This window comes from Mandrillus leucophaeus, unplaced genomic scaffold, assembly GCF_000951045.1.
Source record: "Mandrillus leucophaeus isolate KB7577 unplaced genomic scaffold, Mleu.le_1.0 Scaffold225, whole genome shotgun sequence".
Lineage (NCBI taxonomy): Eukaryota > Metazoa > Chordata > Mammalia > Primates > Cercopithecidae > Mandrillus > Mandrillus leucophaeus.
In genome coordinates, this window is record NW_012102310.1 from 2884609 (window position 1) to 2908972 (window position 24364).

Here is a 24364-nt window from a genome sequence, read left to right on the forward strand (position 1 = left end):
TCTCCCCCTCTCTCCCTCTCCCTCTCTCCCTCTCTCCCTCTCTCCCTGTCTCCCTCTCCCTCTCTCCCTCCTCTCTGCTTCATCTCATTTCCCTTTTTATTACTTTGATGAATAATCTGAAGGCCTGCCCTGGCCACCTGTCAAATTAGGGTAATGAGAAGAGCAAATGTATTTTTAAATTTGTTTTAATTTGTTCTTCTAAGGACTGAAGATCATTTGACTTCATGGATTGCAGTAAAGATTAAAATGTATTTTAATTATTTTCTGGAAACAGGTCAATTCACATTACAAGCAGCAAGTTTTGTGACAAAATTTGTTTATATGTGCGAGTTTGGAATGAACTTTCTAAGCCTATGCCTATGTCTACAGAAATAGTTCTCAGATTTATTATGATTAGGACACTTGGCCAAATTCATTAGTTGGTTTCCTTCAACAGAGTGCAATCACTGGTTCTGTAAATTCCTAGCATCTCTGGTTATTGTGCTATACCTAACAAATCCTTGCAGATTCACTTGAACAAAAGTTAAATGCTGGAATCATTTGGAAAATATTCCAATCTTTTATATGACACAATGTCCAATTAGCAAAATAGTTAAAGGGATTATTTTCAGCCATATGTATTTAAACACTAAAATACAATTCACATTTTGAAGCTATTAACCGTTCTAAGAAATCAACAGTTTTGTTTTTAAGTTGGTATTTGTTTTTTTTATTATCTGATGTTCATTCTATTTTATAATGACCGTTACTATTATAAAAGCACTTATATTTTCTGAAGGTGGTTTGATGTTCTAATATTCTATGAAAATGATATAATCAAGTAGTAGTATAAAGGTGAGTAAAATGTTGAGCATGTAACAGCTGGATTGTGAAATTTTGGTATATCGGATACCAATATGAGAGACATTAATAATCTTTGCTTTAAAAAATTTATAAAAGATGATTGATTATAAAAAATAGTGCTATATTTGTAGATTTTGAATTCTTGTTTTCCTTTCAAATAAAAATTTTCAGAGTAGTACACAGTGACATTCATATTGTGGCAGCAAATACTGAACAAAACTTTCAATATCATATTTTCTAAATAGATCTTAGAATGTCATTATTAGTTCTCGGCCAGATGCGGTGGCTCACGCCTGTAATCCCAACACTTTGGGAGGCCGAGGCGGCATCACTTGAGGTCAGGAGATTGAGACTAGCCTAGCCAACATGGGGAAACCCCATCTCTACCAAAATACAAAGATGAGCCGAGCATGATAGCCAAATGCCTATAATCCTAGCTACTCAGAGACTGAGGCAGGAGAATCGCTTCAACCCTGGAGACAAAGGTTGCAGTGAGCTGAGATCGTGCCACTGTACTCCAGTCTGGGCAGCAGAGTGAGACCCTGTCTCAAGAAAACAGAAACGAAAACAAAAAAGAACGTCAATATTAGCTCTTCATTTCTAATTTTTAATTTATAGATTAAATATACCTATAGAATATATATTAGTAGTATAAAATCAAAATCTAGTAATTGCATATTTTAGGCACAATTCATTACATAATTGGTCACTAAAATTTTAATTTGGAAATTGCTTAAGAGTGAAATGAATGATCCAAACTGATATTTTAGTTCAAATAAAGCAACAGTAAATTATAACCTCCAGTCAAACCACCTCTAATTATAAGATAGTCTGTTAATATTTCTTCATATCCTATCATTCATATACAAAGAGTAGCTAAAGCTATTGTCACTACATGTAAGCATATTTTAAATTGTCATCCAGCTAACAGTGATTTTCTTCTGAGATCTGCATCTTTTCTTGTTATATCTCCTCTGTGATCAGTTGGCCAAACTTGTGAGATAAGCAGCTAAGTCTGGATGCTTATTTTTGTCAAGAAAATGAAAGAGGTTTTTTGTGTGGCAGACCAGTGAAATATAATTTAACTCATGACCTGGGTCTTGGTACCATGTTTTCATTAGTGTAGCTAAGTAACTTAGATATTTCAGTGAGCATTAGCTATTCCCTCTTGTTCCGTAGCTTTCTTGTGATTAATATCCAAGCAAACTTACTATATAACTACCTACAATAAAAACAAATGCCTTATACACTGAAAAGAACAACTTAATAACTGAAATAGCTGATGAATATGCTCAGAATATAAAGTTAAGTGTTATTGTTTCCTTTACTTTTCATGTAATTGTTATAGTACTTCTAAGGCAAAGTTTTATTCATCAGGGATGGGGTGAGTATGACTTTTTTTAGTTAAGGTTTGTTTTAATTATTCTATATTATTATAATTATGGAGGGACATGTTTATTGAAAAGTGAAACAAGATTTTTCTGAAGATCTCGAACATCGGGCTTAGCTATTTATTTGTCACTTCTATCACCATTTTCTGCTAAATATATTTTAGAACATCCTATGTTGTAAATTTCTGACTTTTACGTCCCTACTCAGCACCTCCTGCTCCTTATCTTTTTGTAATGTACAATAATGATGTAATTTTTCTCCTACTATTTCAGGCTTCCAGGGCCCTCTAGGGTGCCTGCTGCAGGCAGCAGCAGCAAGGTCCAGGGAGCCTCTAATTTAAATAGGAGAAGTCAGAGCTTTAACAGCATTGACAAAAACAAGCCTCCAAATTATGCAAATGGAAACGAAAAAGGTAAGTGTTTGTTACATCATTATGACACAAGTCTAACATGAGTCTTGTGAATTCCATGCTAAATCTAATATTTGAGCAGCCTAACAGCTTTGGGCCTAGAGATGTTATCAGTGGAGTTTCTTTATGTTTCCTAACTGTCCCCTCCTGACTGCCAGTTTTCTGATCTGAAGAACACTTTAAACAAATAAACTCATTTATTTTAAGTTGTTCGTTATATATGCAAGTATAAATACTGTTTTTTAAAAACAGGTCCTTCCAAATGCTTGTAAATCACATTTTCTTATGTCTTTTTATGTTTTTGAAAATGTATCCTGAAATCATAAAGCCATACTGAATTTATTTGAATTCTTAGCTTCAGTTAAGAGTCATAAGTGTTTCTGGCAGTTAAGTTGAAACATAATTACAGTAGGTTTTTATCTTTGCAAGCAGCAGATCCCAGAGATATAATGACCTCAGTTTTCCCCAAAAGACAAATTATTCACATTTGTTTTGTTTTCTCGAAATAGTGCATAACATAAATATCAAATCACAAAATCAAGGACATTAAGTGAGAGTGTCTGTTAAAGGCATATTATAAATGAATCGTATGCTGCACAGTTCTCTGTGATGTACAAAGTGGGTATTTAAAGAGGTGCTGATTTGATGCTTGTCACCGAGTAGCAGGGAGGACGGGGACGAGTATGTGTAGTTTCCACCTCAATCATGAGGAAATGAAGAACTTGTGCTGTTTTAAGTAGTATGGCTGTGTGAGGAACTAGGGTGTTCTACTGGATTTTGAGGAAGTATTTTCAAATCAATAGAACTTCAAACTTTTCTTCAGAGTGTTAGGCTCTACGTGGAAAAACACATGAAATTAAAAAGTGGCACAAATGTTTAGTTAGTAGAACATTTGGCAAATTGTGATCGAATAACTCAACCATGTGCAAACGTTTTTGCTCAAAATAGATAATTGTGGATTGTTTCATATAGGCAAATGATTAGACAACTTCCTCTTACTCAAATGTGAACGGATAGATGTGATCTAGAAGCAAGACACTCTTGTGTGAATATTCCCTTTTGCCTAAAGCAAAAGTGGACAGACTTTAAACCCCTGAGAGTAGAGCAGCGTGTGTTAAGATTGTAATATCCTAAGCTCTTGAGTTAAATGGAAAATGAAAAAATAAAAGTGTGTATTTGGAAGTTAGGAATGTTTTCTTTAAAATGTAAAATAAAATTTTAGATTTAAGATCACAAGAAATACTACCAAAGACTTATAGTCTTCCTGGGGCTGAGGGAGATGACATTTCCTCACCAGAAAAAATAATGCCCTCATTTCCTGAGTTTTCTTAAAAATATTATACAAGTTCAGGCTAAAACTTCCTTTACATGTGGGAAATTTCTAGGGGAAGCTAACAGGCTCAGAAATAAAGATGTGTTAATTAGGCTGCCAAAGTGTCCAATTAAGCAACATGATACCACCGTTATTAATATTCTTGCAAGAAATTACTACTAATGTTTGTAAATAGACTTAGAAATTCATTCGATGAATTAACACTTTTATATCTTAATTTATCTGAATCTTTCTGTAATGTGAAAATATTTTCTTTAACTTATTTCTGGCATCTAAAAGTAAAATTCCGATGATAGACAAGCATTAATATTTTTCCATGGCCACTCAATTCATACATACCTTCCCTACCTATGCTTAGAAAGTAGTGCAAAATTAGAAAGTAGCAATGTTGATAATAACCACAAGGTGGAGACAGATGTCATGTAATATGCAGTCTGCTCATGTAAAGCACGTTTCCTTAGACAAGAGTTTTCGTATGATACAATAAAGACATCTGGAATTTGTCTTCTATGCAATATGAAATTTGCTATTAAACGTGGAGTTAAAACTTTATGTCAATAGATGCAATGACAATGTTTATAAATTAATTATTTCATGCTATATTTCCAAAATATTATCTTAAATTATAAGAGCAAACTAGATAATAATATATTACATATAAAACAGTTTATAAAAATACAAAAAAATTAGCCAGGCGTGGTGGCGGGCACCTCTACTCCTAGCTACTCAGAAGGCTGAGGTAGGAGAGTGGCGTGAACCTGGGAGGTGGAGCTTGCAGTGAACCGAGATCGAGCAACTGCACTGCAGCCTGGGCGACAGAGCGAGACTCCGCCTCAAAAAAAAAAAAAAAAAAAGTTATAATCTATTCTGTGTTCAAATGGTACATCTTTTAATAAATATGTTTGTTTTAACTTTTTTAAATATGAAGATTTATAGTTCTAGAATAATGTTTATAAAAATATACAAATCCATCTGGTGATGAATTGACCTCTAACACAAACTAGTTTGCATATATACCTTGGGTGTGACCAACCAAGGTGAAAAATCAAGAACTTTTAAAAGTTATGGTATTATACTGATAGAACTCAGAAAGTCCTAACTTGAATATTCTTATTCTAATTCCTTTTCCTTTTTAGTTATTAAAAATAAGAATATTTAAATTAATAACAAGATATTTTATTGGCAGGATTAACAAAATTATCTGTAATGTGTTCCTTGAATGTTTTTAAGTGGAAATATACTTTATACATTCTTTAACAAGTCTGAGGGGATGAGTTACATAAATCAGTTCAGGAATCTATACAAGCTGTAATACATAGTAAAGGTTTATTCACAATTGAAACAGCTTCACTTCTGTATTAAAAAAACAAACTGTTGAAAGCACAGCGGCTTTTCATATGTATGATTGTAAAACAAATTAGCTTTTTTAAAGTGATGTGATGCTTAATGAGAAGAAATCAGTAGAGAATTACAAACTGCACTTCAAAAAATACATCTAATGTCATTTTAAAAATGAACTTTGAAAAAAGAGTGTGCTCATTTTACAGTCTCATTAAATGAATTAAAATATCAGCGAACATTGTAGTAGATTATCATTGGCAGAGAAGGCTGAAATAGAAACCTTAAAACGGGATTCACTGCCATCTGAACATTATGTTGAAGTGGAACGTGGAAACAAATTTCTCAGAACAAGTGGTGAAATGAAAGCAGCATCATTTGTAAAGCATTTCTTTTGAGAGTCCTTCAGTTTCTTCTCCTGATGACCTGCCATTCAGAAACTGACAATGAATAATACACTCTGACACAAGCATTTGTCAATTTGCCCAGCACCGTATGAGAGTACTCTAGACAGATATATGTTCTGAGAAAAACCAAATACCTGTTAACTGTAAATCAAATATTGTAGAAACTATGCCATGGTTCATTTGGACATATACTTTGCATGCCCGAAGCAAGTTACCTTAAGAAATCATTCTTGTTTTACAAAATTTGTATTAAAAAATCTGAAAATGCAAAAAAGCTTATTATTAGGAATTTATCCATAGCTTTATTTGGAATCTAGTTTCTTTATTATGATCTATAAACATGCATCATTTGATGGAGTTCCTTAATGGAGAGGTGTTTTTCCATGATGTTGCTAAGAAACATGCCCCGGCACCAGAGGGGATACTACCTGCCATCTTTTTGCCATTTCTCTCCTGTGATTCTTACATTGTACCTGTTTACTCACTGAACCGGGCTTCTTTCTCTTTGTCTAGATTCTAATCAGGTATCTTCTGGTGTGGAAGCTTTTGCTTTTATTTACACACAACACAGAATTAATAAGATGGATGCCGAGGATTTAGCAATATTTTAATTCAACATTATACAGCTATCAGAGTTCATGAGAATTATGCATTAGTCATTAAATTCGGGCAGCTTATTCAGCTAAAATATAGTGTCTAGCTCTTAAACACTTTGTTTTTTTTTAAATTACTCTGAAATTACAATAAAGTCAAAGAACTGAACTGTTTTCAAGCCAATGCAAATGTGCTTTAGTTATTATATTACTTTACTGGTGATTTAATTATGTATTTTACTGCTTTATTACTTAATACTTATATAAGCCTAAAATACATTATTAATGTCATAATTTCAGGAATTTTAGAATTCTTTCCATGAGTTATCATAACTAGGTGCATATATAAAAATATATGTACATATCTATATATATTTATATCTATGTATATATCAATTGGTAAGACTAAATAGACTTGGGCATATGTGTTGTTGGTTTATGCATACATGCACAAATACTGAGGTGTCCACAAAGTATATATACCTGTACATAAATTACATCCTGGCTGGTGGGTGAATGGAAGCTTCTCTAAATTGCACAACTCTCCACAGAGTGGCACTGTGATGTTGCAAATGGTACAGTATAAGTATGTGCAGAATGAACAGCTCTTCCAGGATCCCTATAAAACACCGTCCCATGTTTCTGTTGAGTCACTATAAAATTGATGACTGAGGCAATACACAAGCAATTATTTATGCAAAGCAGTGTGGGGAGGTGCACCAGGAGCCACCTAATACCAAGACATATTTAGATTTGAATGCCACTTTTCTTTAGCTTAATTTTGTTAAAGCATTTGGTATGTTGTTGTGAAATTAAAGTCCTAAGTATTTATCAAAATAAGTGGCATAGCCACATTGTTTAATCATTTTCCTCTTTCCACCATGATCTGTGATGCTTAAAGTATCCTATATTCAGCAGGGACCATCTATATCACTGAGCACAATGCCTGCCATGCAGGAAATACTTCAGAATTGAATGGTGCTTTTGTCATCATTTTTGTTGTCACTTCTTATATTTCAGAGTTGAAACCTAGTTTGCTTTTATCAAAGCAACACACTATTCGGTGAGGAAAAAGAGATAAGCAGATTAAGATGATCATCTCTATGTCCTTTCTCAGACTGATACCACTCTTGGTAACGTGATGCTAACTCTACAGCTAACTGAGGTTCCAGAGAGAAATGAAACCTCTATATAAACTTCCCATATGCCTGATGTGACTGCCACATTTACATCAATGTATTAATTTTAGAACTAGGTTGGCATCGTTCCCAATTCATCAATATTGTTTATTTCCAAGATGAGATAACTAGACGTTAGTTCTGTGAATTTAGATGTTTTTGCAAGTATGAAGTAATATCTATTCTCACATCAACTTAGAGGAACGGGTGCAAGTAAGATGCTAAAGAAGAGGGTATATAGTACCTGAATAAAGTGACTTGTGTGAGGTTCTCCCCATTTATATCCTGCTCACCAAAGAAGAAGGAAAACAAGGAGTTACCCAATTAACTTGACTGTGCGATAAATGTGGCTTGCTGGAGAGCCATTTCAGCAGAATTTCTGGCATGTAGTAAACATGTGGAAAGAAGAGACAGTGAAAATCTTCCAAATGTTTGAGTCAGACAAAAATGAGTTCCCATTTAGATTTTGTTTTTTCTAAATTTTGCCATATGTATGATTGAAAACAAATTACTTTATCTTTCTAAGTTTTCATTTTCTCATTTTTAACAAGAGAGATCATAAGTATATTGTAGATTATTATGGGTTTAAATGAGATACTGTGTATGAAGTACTTATTAAGTACTTGGAATAAAGTAAGCAGTAGATGAATAATAATATTTGGTTATGGTGGAGTTGGCAATGGTGAATGTAGATGAGGTATAAGAAGAGAAAGCAGAAGAGACAGAGTGGAAGCAAATTGCTATTTGGGGACCATAGACAAGAGGTAAGGCTGTAAGCAGAGATAACCTATAAAAATGCAAGATACAAATCCATTTTGGGAATGCCTTTAAATATGTGCATTAGAAATCTGTTATTTTCCCCATGCTGAGATTCATTCATAGTCAGAAGTTGAGTAATCAACATTCAGAAATATGTCATTGAGACCAGGCTACTTATTACTCAGTATATAAATGGCCACGATTATAATTTGTGACTACATTCATTCTGTAGAAACTACAGGTGCTGCCATTTCAGCTGCTGTTGTGCAGTCTTTACTGTGAGGAGTCCAGAGAGACTCGTTATTCCAGTGCCTTCCTGATGCACAACAACCTATGATTTGCCCTCTTAATGAAATCTGAAGCACCTCATTGCCTCTGTATAGAGACAGGCTGTGGATGGATTTAGAGCGGAGCTTCGGGAAGTGTCTTATATGTGTGTACTCGCCTGAGAATGATTTTACAGCTGCTGTTATGACCATTACTGTGGGTTGGATGTGAATGTCATAATTCATAGTCCCTCTTGTTTCATTTTTGGGTGCAGTGATGTTGAAATTCCTCTTCTGTACTTGAACTTCTGTAGCAGCCTTTCTAGCTAATGTCTTCAACTTGTTTCTGTTTTCTAAGGAAAGAGCACCTTCTCTTAATTCCCTTGTTCATCAGTCACTTAAAAAAGCATCCTGACTGGTTCTTTTCTACCCTCTCCGCTCAACCCCACCAAGGCTCCCAGGCACACTCTTACTTCTTAACCTAGTTGTAGATGCACAGAAGATACATACCGAGTATGTGGCCAAAGAGATGAGGAAAAATGACATTAGGAAAACCCGAAGAGTTTGTTTTGGATTTACAGATTATTTGAAGCAAACTGCTAAACATCCAAGTAAACTCAGAGCTAGCCAAGGTTCTGAAAGTTCAGTGAAAAATGTTAATATTGCATAGCTATGAAGCATGTAATGAACTTAGCAATTTGGGGGACTGTCTTAGGAAACAGCCCTTTAAAACTGAAAAGGCCAGCAGTTTTCAGAATTTGTGAGTCTCCTCAACCCTTGCTACTCAAAGTATGATTTGTGTGTGAGCAGCACCGGCATCATCCAGAAGATTGTTCGCAATGCAGAACCTCAGGGCCCACTGCAGATCTGCTGAATCACAGTGTGCATTTAACAGGATCCCCAGGTGTCATTTGTGCACGTTTAAGTTTTGAGAACAACTGTGTTAAACACTTAGAATGTTTGACATTCTAAGAAAATTACAGAGCTCGCACTGTAGAGTGACAAAATGTGGGGTCAAAGCCTAGCTCCACCATACATTCCTCATTAGGTATCTAAATCATTGAATGAAGCTTACCAAGCTCTGGTTTCTACAAATGTGAATTAGGAATGTGAGCCCTTCCCCCTTCACTGGGCTGCCGTGAAATAATGCAGTTAAAGAACCTTCAATAAAATGTCAGTTAGCATAATTACATTTGTAATAATTATTAATATATTCATTATAGAATATGAAATATCTCAAATAACTTTTTTTTTTTTTTTTTTTGAGACAGAGTCTTGCTCCGTCACCGAGGCTGGAGGGCAGCAGTGAGATCTCAGCTCACTGCAACCTCTGCTTCCTGAGTTCTATTCTCATGCCTCAGCCTCCGGAGTAGCTAGGATTACAGGTGTGCGCCACCATGCCTAGCTAATTTTTGTATTTTTAGTAGAGATAGGGTATCGTCGTGTTGGCCAGGATTGTCTCAAACTCCTGGCCTCAAATGATCCACCAGACTTGGCCTCCCAAAGTGCTAGGATTATAGGCAGGAGCTACTGTGCCGAGCCACAAATGACTTTAAGATCAGTGTGAGTAAGGATGATTTCAATAGGATGTCATCATGTTCTGCTTAACAATATGTCCAGCAGAATAGGCTTTGATTTTGGGGACTGTGTTTATCTCCAACTCTGTGTCCATATATATATATATATATATATAATTTTAAAATGTTAACAAATAGAATAAATTTTTATATAGCTCCCCAAAAATATGTGTAAATGTTTCTTCTGGCTAAAAAACCTATACATCTCCCTTATACCACCTGTTTTGATCCTATTCTGCAGCTCTCTATGAGTCCTCACAACTCTGATCTTCTCTACCATTTTCTTTCCCACATGACACTCACCTGACATTTAATATATACAGTGGCATTTATCTTTTATGACTCTATTTATTTCCCTCCTACAAGATTATAATGTGTCTTGGAATGTCTTATATAGAGTAGTCACTCTAAATATTAACTGATGATGCGCCTAGATTCATGTTCTATAAACAGTAAGAACTGAGTAACATTAATTTTCCTGGAAAGAGTAGAAAAATATCCCCGTATGTTCAACAAAAATCAGCAAAACATTATGTTCACTGTAGGAAATGCACAGGCATGTACACAGTTCATTGAACCTGAGAAAATTCATTTTGTTTGGAGGAAAAATTCTTAGTTTCTAATTGAATCTGGGTACCTGAGAAACAAAGTTCACTTAATATAATTCTATTCAGGGTATTAATTGGATAGTTACTATTTTCTGTGTTTGTATAGTCAAGGGAATGTTGTAATTGATAAACCATTGAACTTAGCCATATGCATTTGAGGAATAGTATAATATAGTGGTTGACAGGATTAACTTATAACTCAAGCAAAGTTCAGTGCTCAATTGTATAACCTTGGCCAGATTACTTAACCTCTTTGTGCCTCCTTTTTTTCACACATAAAATAGGGGAAATAATGGAAAGTTCATGCTGTTGTTGGGAGGATTAATTGAGATAATACGTGTTAAACACTTACTTCAGTGCCTGCCATGTAGTGGGTGCTATATACATGGCATAAAACAGTAATACAGGCATGGTCTTTGCTTTCATGGAATGCACAGTATTGGGGAGGCAATAGGCAGTTACAGTAGAGTGACTGTAATAGAAGGTAACGACTATAATAGAAGGAATGGTAAACTATGGGAGAAAGTAGAAGAGCCACCTAATTCAGACTAGATGCTATGGGGGTCAGAGGTGGGTGTGGGAGTAATTTTTTCCCCCTGAGGAGGTAAGGTCACAGCCGACACCTGATGAATAAGGTGCTTCTACCTGTCGGTAGTCAGTGGACTCCATCCACTACTAAGAATTATTTAAATTATGAGGAAATGTTATTAGTCTTTGAAAGGGATCTGTTGGTGAAATAATCTTGAAACTATTTGTACTTATAGATAATAAGCAAAATATTGGAATCCATTCACAGAAAGATAATGTATTTGAGTAATTGAATGTTCTGAAGCTTGTAGGATTAGTCTTGAATCAGTCAATATATCCACTGTTTTTTAGAACACCTTAGTGTTTGTGTATGAATCTAATGAATTTTCTAAACATTCCAAAGATGAGCACAAGTGTACTTTACATGAATATTTTTAAAAGAACAATTTCTCATTATATGCTTTAAAATTTATACCATATAAGCATTTTGACTTTTCAGTGAATGGCAAGATTGAAATATAGAATATATAGGCATGGTCTTACATTATACTATTAGTATTAGTCTTTGCTAATTGAAATGAGGAATTGCAGAGGGGTAGAGGGGTAGTAAGAATTAGAAGTCATTGTTAGTCTACAAATTTGTTTAAGAAAATGTAATACAAATGTATTTGTGTACAATATTTTACTGTTAATATCAGTTTCAAATATCAACTATGTTATTTTAGGCACACTTAGTTTTTTAGAAAATAAAACCTGTCTAACTCACACAAAAATGCCTGTAACCATTTGACTTCTTTTCCATCTCTAACTTCTTTGTTATTTCCTTCTGTTGTATGTCAATTTCTTTTTCTGAAAAATGAGTTAAGACTAGTATTCTGTACCAATTGGCTTGATTACATATGGTTTATCATGTGTTCTGACTTTTTTTTTAAGTCAGCTTTTTTTTTGAAGAAGAAGACATTTAAAAATAAAAGCATTGTGGTTTTATATTTATAGGCATTTAATAAAATGGAATGAGTTCCAATTCCTGAAGAGTATTAAAACAATATCTTTATATAACATTTCATTAAGCATTTCATCAAAAACAGATTTGTGTTTATTTTTCAATATCTCTATGTTTACAGTACCACTTAAATGTCTAATTCAATCATCCCCTCATCCCCAAAAACAGAGGGTGAAAGAGGGAGGCATTCATGGTTGATTAAACTTAAGATAAATGACTTGACCAGAAATACAGTTTACAAATGTTAACGCTTGGATGGAGGTCTTTTAACTCAAAGCTCAGTTCTTTTTCTTGATTCTATACCATATTGTAAAATCCTTCCTTTAATTTAGTTTTGTCTTCTTAAAAATAAGACTGTAATCAAGCATTAATTTTACTAGAAAAGTCATGTAAAGATTCACATCATAATGTGACTTCCAAGTGGAATGTAAACAAACACTAGTGCATTAAGAAATAGTTATATGGCAAATAGATTTATTTTCCTATAACTCTTAAAAAGTAGCTTGATTTATTCTGACCAGCTGTAGGTGTGCTGGTTAAGAGCAGAGTGTCTGAAATCAGTTCAAATACAGGCTGTCTGACTATGAACAAGTTATTCTCTCCTTGCCTTAGTTGCTTTAGCTGTAAAATGGGGATGATAATATTAATACGAACCTTGTAGGATTATTATAAAGATAAATATAGATAGATTGGTTAGTAGATTATCTGATCTATAGAAGCATAAATTTCAGTAATATGCAAATTAAAATAAAATTAACAAAAAGCTAAATTAAAAATTATACCCATATTTAATCAGATTAAAAATTAACTAAACAATTAGCTAAACTCCCAGTAGCTTAAGCCAATTTTCAACATTCATTATACAACATATTTTTATAGGGCAAGGTGGAATATCCATTTACTAGTATGGGCTACAGTGGTGGTTGAAAAAGAACACAGAGAATTACTTAGAGGAGGGATAGTGTTTTATTCATCTTTGAATATCGGTGACTAGCAAATTTATTTGGGTAAGACTAATTTCAGAGGGGAAAATAAAGCATAGTCTCCCCCAACCTCCTACCCCAGAATCAATGCCTCTCAAAACTCTGCATTTTTGAAATATGTTTAAAAAATCACATCAGAGAAGTGATTGATGCCACATGTCTCTTTTCAGTTCAGTGGAGAGAGACTTCTATCCATCAATAGTTTGGAAGTTCTTAATTATGTAATATAAATGATCAAGATTAATTGCCTTTTCTTTATTTTTCTTCTAAACAATGTCCAGATTCCTCCAAAGGACCTCAATCATCTTCAGGTGTAAATGGTAACATGCAGCCTCCCAGTACTGCTGGGCAGCCTCCTGCCTCTGCCATCCCTTCTCCAAGTGCCAGCAAACCCTGGCGCAGCAAGTCCATGAATGTCAAACACAGCGCCACCTCCACCATGTTGACTGTAAAGCAGTCAAGTCCAGCCACCTCACCCACACCACCGTCAGACAGACTGAAGCCACCTGTCTCAGAAGGGGTCAAAACTGCTCCCTCAGGACAGAAATCCATGCTTGAGAAATTCAAGCTAGTTAATGCCCGGACTGCTTTACGCCCCCCACAGCCTCCCACTTCAGGACCTAGTGATGGTGGGAAGGATGATGATGCCTTTTCTGAATCTGGTGAAATGGAAGGTTTTAACAGTGGTCTGAATAGTGGTGGCTCAACAAATAGCAGTCCCAAAGTGTCACCTAAGTTGGCCCCTCCAAAAGCTGGAAGCAAAAATCTCAGCAATAAAAAGTCTTTGCTACAGCCAAAGGAAAAAGAAGAAAAGAACAGGGACAAAAATAAAGTTTGCACTGAAAAACCAGTCAAGGAAGAGAAGGATCAGATGACCGAGATGGCTCCAAAAAAGACCTCCAAAATTGCCAGCTTGATCCCCAAGGGCAGCAAGACAACAGCAGCCAAGAAGGAAAGCTTAATTCCATCTTCCAGTGGGATTCCAAAACCAAGCTCTAAAGTTCCAACAGCAAAGCAAACCATTTCACCTGGCAGCACAGCAAGCAAAGAGTCTGAGAAATTCAGGACTACCAAGGGGAGCCCTTCCCAGTCCTTACCTAAGCCTGTAACCATGGAGAAAGCAAGTGCATCTAGCTGTCCTGGCCCTTTGGAAGGAAGGGAAGCTGGTCAAGCCTCTTCTGCTTCCTGTACCATGACAGTGGCACAAAGCAGTGGGCAGAGCACAGGAAATGGTGCTGTCCAACTCCCTCAACAGCAGCAACACAGCCACCCGAATACTGCGACAGTGGCACCATTCATTTACAGGTAAGTTGGCCTCTGCTTATCCACAGTTGTAAATATATTTACAGGCCTACATACTCAAAGAGTGTAATAGGGAAGGCTGATAAAGTAGTGCTTTATGTTGTCATTTTGGAATGTTTCATGCTAAAGACAGAGGCCTAGAATTTAGTGCGGAATCTTAGTCTGAAAAAAAGCTTCCAACAGGATCCAGTTTTATTCCTTCTCTCATTCCCTCTCAGAAATCGAGACCTTCAAAAATTAAACTACTTGTTATCAAAAGCCAGCTAGAAACCAGATGCCACAAAGTTCTCTTGTGTTTATTCGTATTATTGCTACTACCGTATTGCTTCTATTACTAGTAGCAGATTTTTAAAATAATTCTCACTTTTACAGAGTTTATGGTTTTTTTGTTGTCATCTTTGGGAGAAAGTATACCATAATGGTTAAAGAGGCAGCCTCTGAAATGATAAAGTTGTGGATTTCATTCCTAGTTCTGCCACTTTTCAGCTATAAGACATTGGACGAGTTACTTAATACTCTTTAGTCTCATTTTCTTCAGCTGTGGAATAGGAACCATGCACTACTTTGTAGAGTTGAGACTATTAACAGAGGTCATGCATATATCATGTTTACTGTATATCCTGATGTGTTGCAAATGTTCTTCAAATGTTATTTATAAGGCACTACTTTCTCCATGTAAATCTTATATTAATTTCCCCCAGCAAGGCATAGGTTTCTAGGTAAAAGGGGTTACATATATAATTTGTATTACTTATTTGGGTTGTATTATTGATTTGTTTTTTTCTTACCTTTTATTTATTTATTATTTATTTTACTTTCCTTTTTTGTTTTGTAGGCACTGAAATACACAATATAAAAATTTAAAATACATTATTATGCATTTTAAAATATGCATCCTGCCACCCAATTGGTAAAGACAGAACACTTTGCCTGTTGTTCTGTGATTTGCTTTAATCGATTAGAGATGTGTCAGTAACTGCTGCGCGCCCAGTTTTTTCACTGCTTGGTTAGTAAGGAGATGGCCTGAGGATCAGTAATGTCTGCTTTGTCCCTCCTTCTGGCAGGTTGGCAATTTAACTACAGAAAGAAAATTTTACAAATAGGATACAGGACCCACTATAATTAAGAAAGGATCAAAACTGTATAGTTTAAAAATTTATTAATTTTTTGAATATAAAACTTTTTAAAGTAAAGCAGTTTATACTGATTTATTTTTTTCTCAATGAAGAACCTAAGTGCTTTTTTTCTGAAGTTTTTATACACTCAGCAAAACAAAATTATTATAATTATTTTATTTACTCTCTTGGGACATTACAATTGAATGCTGCTTTTCTGACTTCAGTAGTACTAATTCATTTAAAATATTTGTATTTGGATCAGATGGGAGTCTGCAGCTCCTTCTGACTCCAGGGTCCCTATTTAACAAAGCGGAATTTAAGATGTCAAAATCATGATCCACATTTCAAAAATGTGAGAAAAAAAATCATGAAGTTTTAAATATGTCATACTCAACACCCTTGTGGATTACAAATATATTCTGTAAAAACATCAATCCTTTCAAAAAATCACAAGTGAATTTCATAGGGAAGTGTAAATCTAGAACTGCTAATTTAGTAGGCTTCTTTCTATAAGTAGCAACAAGCTTTTAAAAAAATTGTTTGCAATAAATTATCCAGTGGATACAAATTTAGTGGTTTCCATTTGAAAATGTAACTTTTAAGTATCAAAAACAGGAAGCAGCACAGCAGCACAGCTTAGAAGTTACAGTGCGGATCCCCTGCGTGACCCTGATGAGTTCTCCACTCTCTTGGAGTTTCCGTTTGACCTCTTTAACAACAAGACTATAAAAGTGAGGCAATGTAGCCAAGTAGCTAAGAAAAGAGGCAACAGAAAGACTGAGGCAGGAGGAGAATCCTTTGAACCTGGGAGGCAGAGGTTGCAGGGAGCCGAGATTGTGCCATTACACCGCAGCCTGGGCAACAAGAGGGAAACTCAAAAAAAAAAAAAAAAAAACACACAAAAACGGTGATAGAATATGTCTTACTCTACCATTGTTCAGAAACAGCATCTTGTGGTGGTTGCCTGAGTGGGAATATCAATGCCACCACTGATTAGTTGTGTTACTTTGGGTCATATATGTAAAGATTCTGAACCACAATTTCCTAATCAGTGAAATAGGTGTAATGGTAGAAGCTATCACATTAGGCTATTTTGAAGATTGAGTTGATATTTATCTGTAGAACAGTATCTGCCACATAGTAAACAGCTTTCCCTAAACTTCACTTTCTAATCCTACAAAGTATGATTGATAAAGGATGCCTACCTTGATCGATTGTATTAAAGATTAAAGAAAATAATCCCATGTAAAATTTTTAGCACACAGCCAGATTTTGAGTAAATTACATTAATATCAGTAATTATTTTTATTATTATCAACAATATACGATAGGTAAAAATAAATAAAATCATGGCTGGCATGGTGGTTCATGCCTGTAATCCCAGCACTTTGGGAGGCCAAGATGGGAGGATGGCTTGAGGCCAGGACTTTGAGACCAGCCTGTACACCAGAGTAAGACCCTGTTTCTACAATAAATAAAGAAATTGAAACTGTCTCATAAAATTTCACATTGAAGTCTATATACAAAGTAATATTCATGCAAAGTGTTTAAATCAATGCAGAACAGTTTTACAAATAGTAATGTAAATCCTCAAAAGGCAGAGTGGTTACTATTCATTCTTTTCAGCTTTCAATGGAAGGTGCTTGTTTATAGTCATAACATTTGGATTATGTAACCTTTTATGTTCTTTCTGACTTTCACTGTTCTATCCCTATGTAAGAATCCCTCCTATGAAATCCCTGACAATTATTTTTGGAGTTGCTAATCATTTATTGACATAACACTAATAATTTACTATTTTATATTGGTATTATCATTTGTTGAGTGTTTACTTAGTGAAAGTCTTTGTGTCACAAAATATATGTGAATTTTCTCATTTAAACTTCATCATAAACTCATGAGAAAGAATGTTATCCCCCATTTTCCAGAAATGAAGAAGCAGAGATATTAAGTCAGAATAGTAATAATCTCTTGAGATCATAAAGCTAGTAGAAATTTGCTTTGCTTATCAGTTCTAGCTACATGACAGAAATAAGAGGTATTGTTACCGGGAAAATTCTGGTTAGGAAAATGCCGATAGTATACTTGCAAAATTCTCAGTCAGAACTCTTTTATAATTGAAAATGGTAATTGCTGTTAATTAGTATAAATTATATAAATGTATACAGATACATATATATGATATATAAAGATAGTTAAATAACTTTTATATAATGGGAAGATTGATGGCTGATGGTGACTTTTTTCTCAGCTCAATTCTAGGTTAATACTTATTCCTTCTGAGACTCTAATATATGCTTCATAATACTCTTTGTCAGAAACTGGAGGTTCAGAGTTCTGTAAATATAATGTGGATTCTGGAAGTTAATAGATTTCCTATTAGCCTAACTTCCTATCTAATATAAATTATTCTGTACATAGTTTCAGTAAGTCAATTATCTCTACAGAGTGATAAAGTAGTTTCAAATTTGCTGTTATTCTTATTCATTTATCAAATAGATATAACTAAGACAAAATATCGAGAATTAAAGAAAATATTTTATTTTGGTTTAAGAAGTTCCCGATAACTAGAGCTACCTGAAACTGGAATAGGCTGCTTTTTACAGTGTTAAGATGACCATCTGAAGTACTTAAAAAGTGGTAAAGTGACCAGTTATTACAGTTTAGACAAAGGGAAATTGCTGCATACTTTTTCATTTATGTACTCATCCCTCATTCTACAGATACCATGTAACAGAAGACACAATTTTTTTTAAAAAAAAGATCTTTGCCTTCTGGGGGAGCTCAGCCTACTAAGGGTAGTAAGAATAATATAATCAAAAATATTAAAGCATTACTGTTATGGAAGTATGTGCAACATACAGAATTAATGTAGAAAAAAGAGGGTTTTTTACAAGTCTGACAAAATGGAGTCAACTAATGCATCACCAAGAAGTTAAGATAAGGGTAAGAAATAAAAGATGAGTTAGAGTTTATCACAAGGAAGGAAGAATGTTGTGCTATCATTCAAATTTGATATTCTACAATTTTATAATGCAGGCATGATGGGAAAAATAATAGGTAAATTGTGAGCTGCTATGCAAATACTAGTAACTGGAACTGCTACAGATACCAATGGTTAGGATTTGTAATTATATGAATGAGAGGCTGCATTAATCCATTTTCACACTGCTATCAAGAAATATCCTGAGACTGGATAATATGTAAAGAAAAGCAGTTTAATTGACTCACAGTTCCGCATAGCTGGGGAGGCCTCAGGAAACTAACAATTAAGGTGGAAGGCGAAGGGAAAGCAAGGCACGTCTTACGTGGCAGCAGGCGAGAAAGAGAGGACAGGGGAAACTGCCACACAGTTTTAAAGCATCAGATCTCTTGAGAACTCACTCACTATCAGGAGAACAGTATGGGGGAAACTGCCCCCGTGATCCCATCACCTCCCACCAGGTCCCTCCCTCTATATGTGGCGATTACAATTCAGATTACAATTTGAGATAAGATTCGTGTGGGGACACAGAGCCAAACCATATCAGAGACTAAAGAAGAAAAGAAACGGAAATAATTTGAATTTTGTTTTTCTCTTTCAATGACCCCTTCTCCATACATCAAATTTTCAGCTAGTCCTCCTAACCCATCTTCTAAAACATACCCTCAATCAGACTTTCTTTCCATTTCCAGCTCTTGTCTCCTGGTTCAAGCCACCTCACCACCAATTCTCATCTAGTTTCCAATGAGTCTCCCAGCTTCCACTCGGCTCTTTGCAGTAACATCCTTCACACAGCTGGCATTCTCACCTTCTAAAGGCATAAATTGTGTATCTTATTCTAATTAATGAAGTCATCTATTAGATTTCTATTACATTAAAAAAATAAAACTCAAAAATTGCACCATGACCTTCCAGGTTCTAAGTAATCTAGTACCCTGTTCACAATTGATCCCCACAACCACATGCAGTCCCCGCTTCCCCCAACACATTGTATCTCAGCCTTTATCCTCTTTCTCAACAAACCAGTCTATCTTGCTTTAGAACATGTCTTTGATATATATGTTCATTTACACCTGTAACAAATGTCTTCTAGATCACTGCAGGTCTGTCTTGTTTTTAGAGCTCTGCTAATCTCCAACCACCTCCAACCACCTACTCAAGGGGAATATATATTATGCCCCTTCTCAGAATTATATTTCATCATCCTCTTGTATTTTCTTTTTACAGTTTATTACCATCTGTTTTTTTCTTGTTTACTTATTAAGTAGTGTGATTTCAGCCACCTCCTAATGTAATGTAAGCTCATTGAAATTAAGAGTCTTGTCTTTCTTATTTAGTAGCATAATTGCCCAGTACACAGCCTACAAACAGTGAAACCAAATAAAAATTGTTAAATGAAACACTGTCATCCTGTGTTAGAATCACTTGCTATAGAAGAATTTTCAAACCTGCCAAAAATGTACACTGGAACAAAAAATATTCTGAAGTCTCTCACTTCCTATAAATGGGAGGGTTTAACCAAAATACAAACAGCTTTAAAATATTTAAAGAATTAAACCATACCTTCTCTTCAGCACATTCATTCACTTATTTTTTATCTTCTTTCAACAACTACCTACTAAGTATTTCTTATGCATGAGACCTCAAGGATTGAGTGAAAAATCATACATCCTATGTCATTTTCTTTTTATCATCCACAATGTAGTAGACAAGAGGCAAGCTCAAAGAGAACTACAAAATGCAGCTGGAAGGGTAAAGCTCCCCAGGACTGAACTAGATTTGTTATACTGAGGCTTCAAAAAAGTGGAAAATTACTTTTAGCTGTTGGAATCAGGGAAAGTAGCACCTGAACTGAGTCCAGAAAGATAAGTAGGATTTGGTAATGCAGAGATGAGGGGGACAGGGAGGGAAACATAAGGCTGAAGGAACCACATAAACAATTTCAATACAAGATACGTACGGTGGTCGGCAAGTCAGTCAGTTTCTCTGGACATTGAAGATTGATTGAAGCCTGGTTGTAGTAGAAATTCTTCAAGGTCAGAAATTTGAACTTTATGTATGTATATATGTGTCTATATACATGGGTGCTTGCATGCACATGAGCATGTGTGTGGAAAGCATGATCACAAAAGTTACTCTTTCTTCAGAATGTATAATGGATTGTTTGTAGGTGAGGTCAGAGTAGGATGAACCATGTTAAATGTATAGATGAAGGAGCAACTTACTGAATTTCTTAGGTAGGTTTGTTAAGTCTCAAACGAGGTTCCAGTTATTGGAAGAAAAGAAGAAAAAGGAGAACAGCATAGTTTTTCCATTCTGTTTTTTTAAAACTCCTTTTTTTTATTGTTCCTCTTCTTTCTTGGTGTCTACCCTGAGCTACATTATTTGAACCTGTTTTTCTTGCCTGGAGTTCAAAGATTGTTACCTTACATCCTTCAGACTTTCAAAAAATACCTCCCCTTTTCCCATATGTCATTTTTCTTCCATTGTTTTTGTGTTCATTACATCACAACTATATTCTACATGCTTTCAAGGACATGTGAAATAAAATAATACAGTAATTGGTTAATTATGGAGAAAAGAGAGACCTGTGTGTTTTCCTTAAACCTGTCTCTTTAGAAGCCTCCAACAAAGTTTTAAAATGACACTTACCCAGATTTATAACATGCTGTTTTGAAGTCTACATTCTTTCTTTTCTGACCATTTGTAGTAAATGCCAAGGAAACAATGCATTGGACATAAAGCAAACGTGTAGAGGCAAAGAGAGCAGAATCAGGGTTTTGAGCAGTTCTCAGAAAAGAAAAATACCTACCCCTAGATAAGGCAAGGCACTATCCATAAGGAGAAACGTATCATGCTTCTTAAGCCCGTTAATTAAATGTAAACAGAGACCCTCTATAAACAACTTGATTTGTAAACTTTGGTCAAGAAAATCTGAATTTAGAGTGTTTCCTTCTTTTGATATAATATGCTGTACTTTACACAACCACACCATGAATTCGCAGAGCAGATTTTTATTATAAAATATTTCTGTGGGATTATAAATTTGCCTAACCAAGCCATTGTTTCTTCTCTTCATGTTTTATTTTATGATTTTGGAAACAATTTTAATCTTACAGAAAATTTGCAGGAATTGTGCAAATGACTCTCATGTACACTTCTCCCAGAGCACTCAGAGAACTTATTCAGGTTTCACCAAGTTTCACCAAATATGATCCCTTTTAGTAATTCAGGATAAATATTGCATCTAGTAGTTGTCATGTCTTCCTAATATCCCTCAATCTGGAACAATTGTTTAGCCTTTCCCTGACTTTCATGATATTGGTATATTGATGGCCAGGCATTTCATATAATGTTTCTAATTTGGGTTTGTCATGTAGTTCATCATTATTAGATACACATTAAATGTATTTTTTGTCTGGAATGTCATTGAAATGATACTGTGTTTTTCCCGTTGCATTTTATTGGGTGTTTCATGATATGAATATCAATATCTTCCATTTTGGTTGTGTTGAATTTGATTGCTTGATTAAGGTAATATCTGCCACAGTTTTATATTCTAAGTGAATATATTGTCTCCAGTTGTATGTAATACGTATTTTTGTGGGAAGATATTTTGAGACTGTGTGTAAAAATTCAATTTTTTATCTACTTTCACCCACAAGTTTTAGCATCCATTGAGCTTTGTTGCCTGAATTAATAATGTGCTGTTATATGTGACAACTGGTTTTCTAATTCCATCCTGTCTTCTGCGTTTGCTCTCTGGCATTCTACTTTAAGAAAGAGATATTTTCTCCTCATGATCTATCTATCTATTTAAATTATATGGACAAACAGATTTCTACTGTATTTGTTATAATTCGTTGCTGTCACAACTTACTTTGGTGCTTAATTTTCCAAGATGTGGCCACTGGGAGTCCCTTCAAGCAGGTTGTGTCTCCTTTCCAAATGCTCTATCACTCTGAGAATTTTCTTTCTTTATGGCTCAAGGTGTTCTAGGCTCATCTTGCACATTCCCTAATTTGGCTTTAGATCCTATTCTTTTCTTTAAGGAACTCGTATGTCTTTTTGTATAGAGTGATATTAGAAACCAAGATCTCATTGTTCCTAGGTTTTCTTGGTGGTCAAAACCAAGAAATATATGTGTGTATATACACACATACATACACACATATTTAATCATTATTTTAATATTGTATATTATTTATTATAATTCAATGTGATTATTCATGTATACACACATTCATAATACCTCCAATTCCAGCTCAACACCAAGGAGTTTATTTTTCTTTCCATACTTGTGCCTCCTTTTGTCAACCATCAGAAACCTGGCTCGCATAATTCTCAATGTTTTCTTATTTGCTCAGCTCCCCTGAATCGAGCAGATCTTCTATCTACACTAGACTTCTGTTCACCCCAACAGTTTCCTGGCCTTGGCCCTGGCTGTCACCTGTCTGCCTTTCCAGAATGAAGGAAATAGGAAAGCAAGCACATTACTGGTTTTTGAAATATATGTGCTTTTCTTTCTTTTTCGTTGGAGTTGCAAACAGGAATTACAATACCATTAGTTAATGTTTCTGACTCAAATCAGTTCTACTTGTGTCTACATTTGTGACCATATCTATATCAAGGTGAATCCACAGGGGGAAATATTTCTTGAATATAAATCAATATGCAAACACTTATATTAATGACATTAAAGATTAGAGGTTTGATAATGTCTAGGGTTTAATACTGATTTTCTTTTAATGATTAGTGCATAAAAAATAACATTTAGGGGCCAGGCGCGGTGGCTTACACCTGTAATCCCAGCACTTTGGGAGGCCGAGGCAGGCGGATCAAGAAGTCATGACATGGACACCATCCTGGCTAACACGGTGAAACCCCGTCTCTGCTAAAAATACAAAAAAAATTAGCCGGGCGCGGTGGCGGGCGCCTGTAGTCCCAGCTACTCGAGGAGGCTGAGGTGGGAGAATGGAGTGAACCCGGGAGGTGGAGCTTGCAGTGAGCCGAGATCGTGCCACTGCACTCCAACCTGGCTGGGTGACAGAGCGAGACTCTGTCTCAAAAAAAGATAAAAAAATAAAAAAATATATAACATTTAGGTTAGACCAGTGGATATGTCACATTCGAAGACTGAGTGACTGAGCTGTCTGTTAGCTAAGGGAACCTCAAATGCAATAAAATACTTAGTTCAGAGGCATTTTGATGGAATTAAACTGTAGGGGAGTAGTTAATAGATCAACATTTACAGGCAGCCAGGTTCAAGTACTGGTTAAGCATCTACCAGATTGTTACCTAGGACCAGTTATTTGACCTCTAGATGTCTAAATTTCTTAACTGCAGCCCCTACATTACAAGATTGTTGTGAATTTTGAGTGATATGCCCCAGGAAAATACTAAACACCACACTTGGCACATAGTAAGTGTGCAGAAACAGGTAATAGCTCTCATGGTAATCACTGGTATCATGACTTTTAATTACTACAACTCCCAGTAACAGATGAAGGACCTGGCTTATTAGAATTCTAAATAAATTACACTCTGGAGGCTGAGGTGAGAACATGGCTTGAGCCAGGAAGGGTGAAGCTGAAGTGAGCTATGGTTGCTCTAGTGCGCTGCTGCAGGGGTGATAGAGTGAGACCCTATCTCAAAAAGTAAATAAATAAAAGAAATCTAAATAAACTGTTTTTGCAATGCTGTGTCTTGATGGTTTCAATACTTACTCATAACATGATGACCGT

At 35.2% G+C, this 24364-nt stretch overlaps 1 protein-coding gene across 2 annotated transcripts in view; it reads left to right on the forward strand.

The window, feature by feature from the left end:
- Positions 1–24364, forward strand: part of NAV3 (neuron navigator 3) — a 394671-nt gene that overhangs the window by 165157 nt on the left and 205150 nt on the right. For both annotated transcript variants that reach the window (XM_011981392.1, XM_011981393.1), the window contains exons 7-8: positions 2508–2647; positions 13499–14522. In XM_011981392.1, coding sequence (XP_011836782.1) covers positions 2508–2647; positions 13499–14522 — 1164 coding nt within the window. The remainder of the gene's footprint in view (positions 1–2507; positions 2648–13498; positions 14523–24364) is intronic.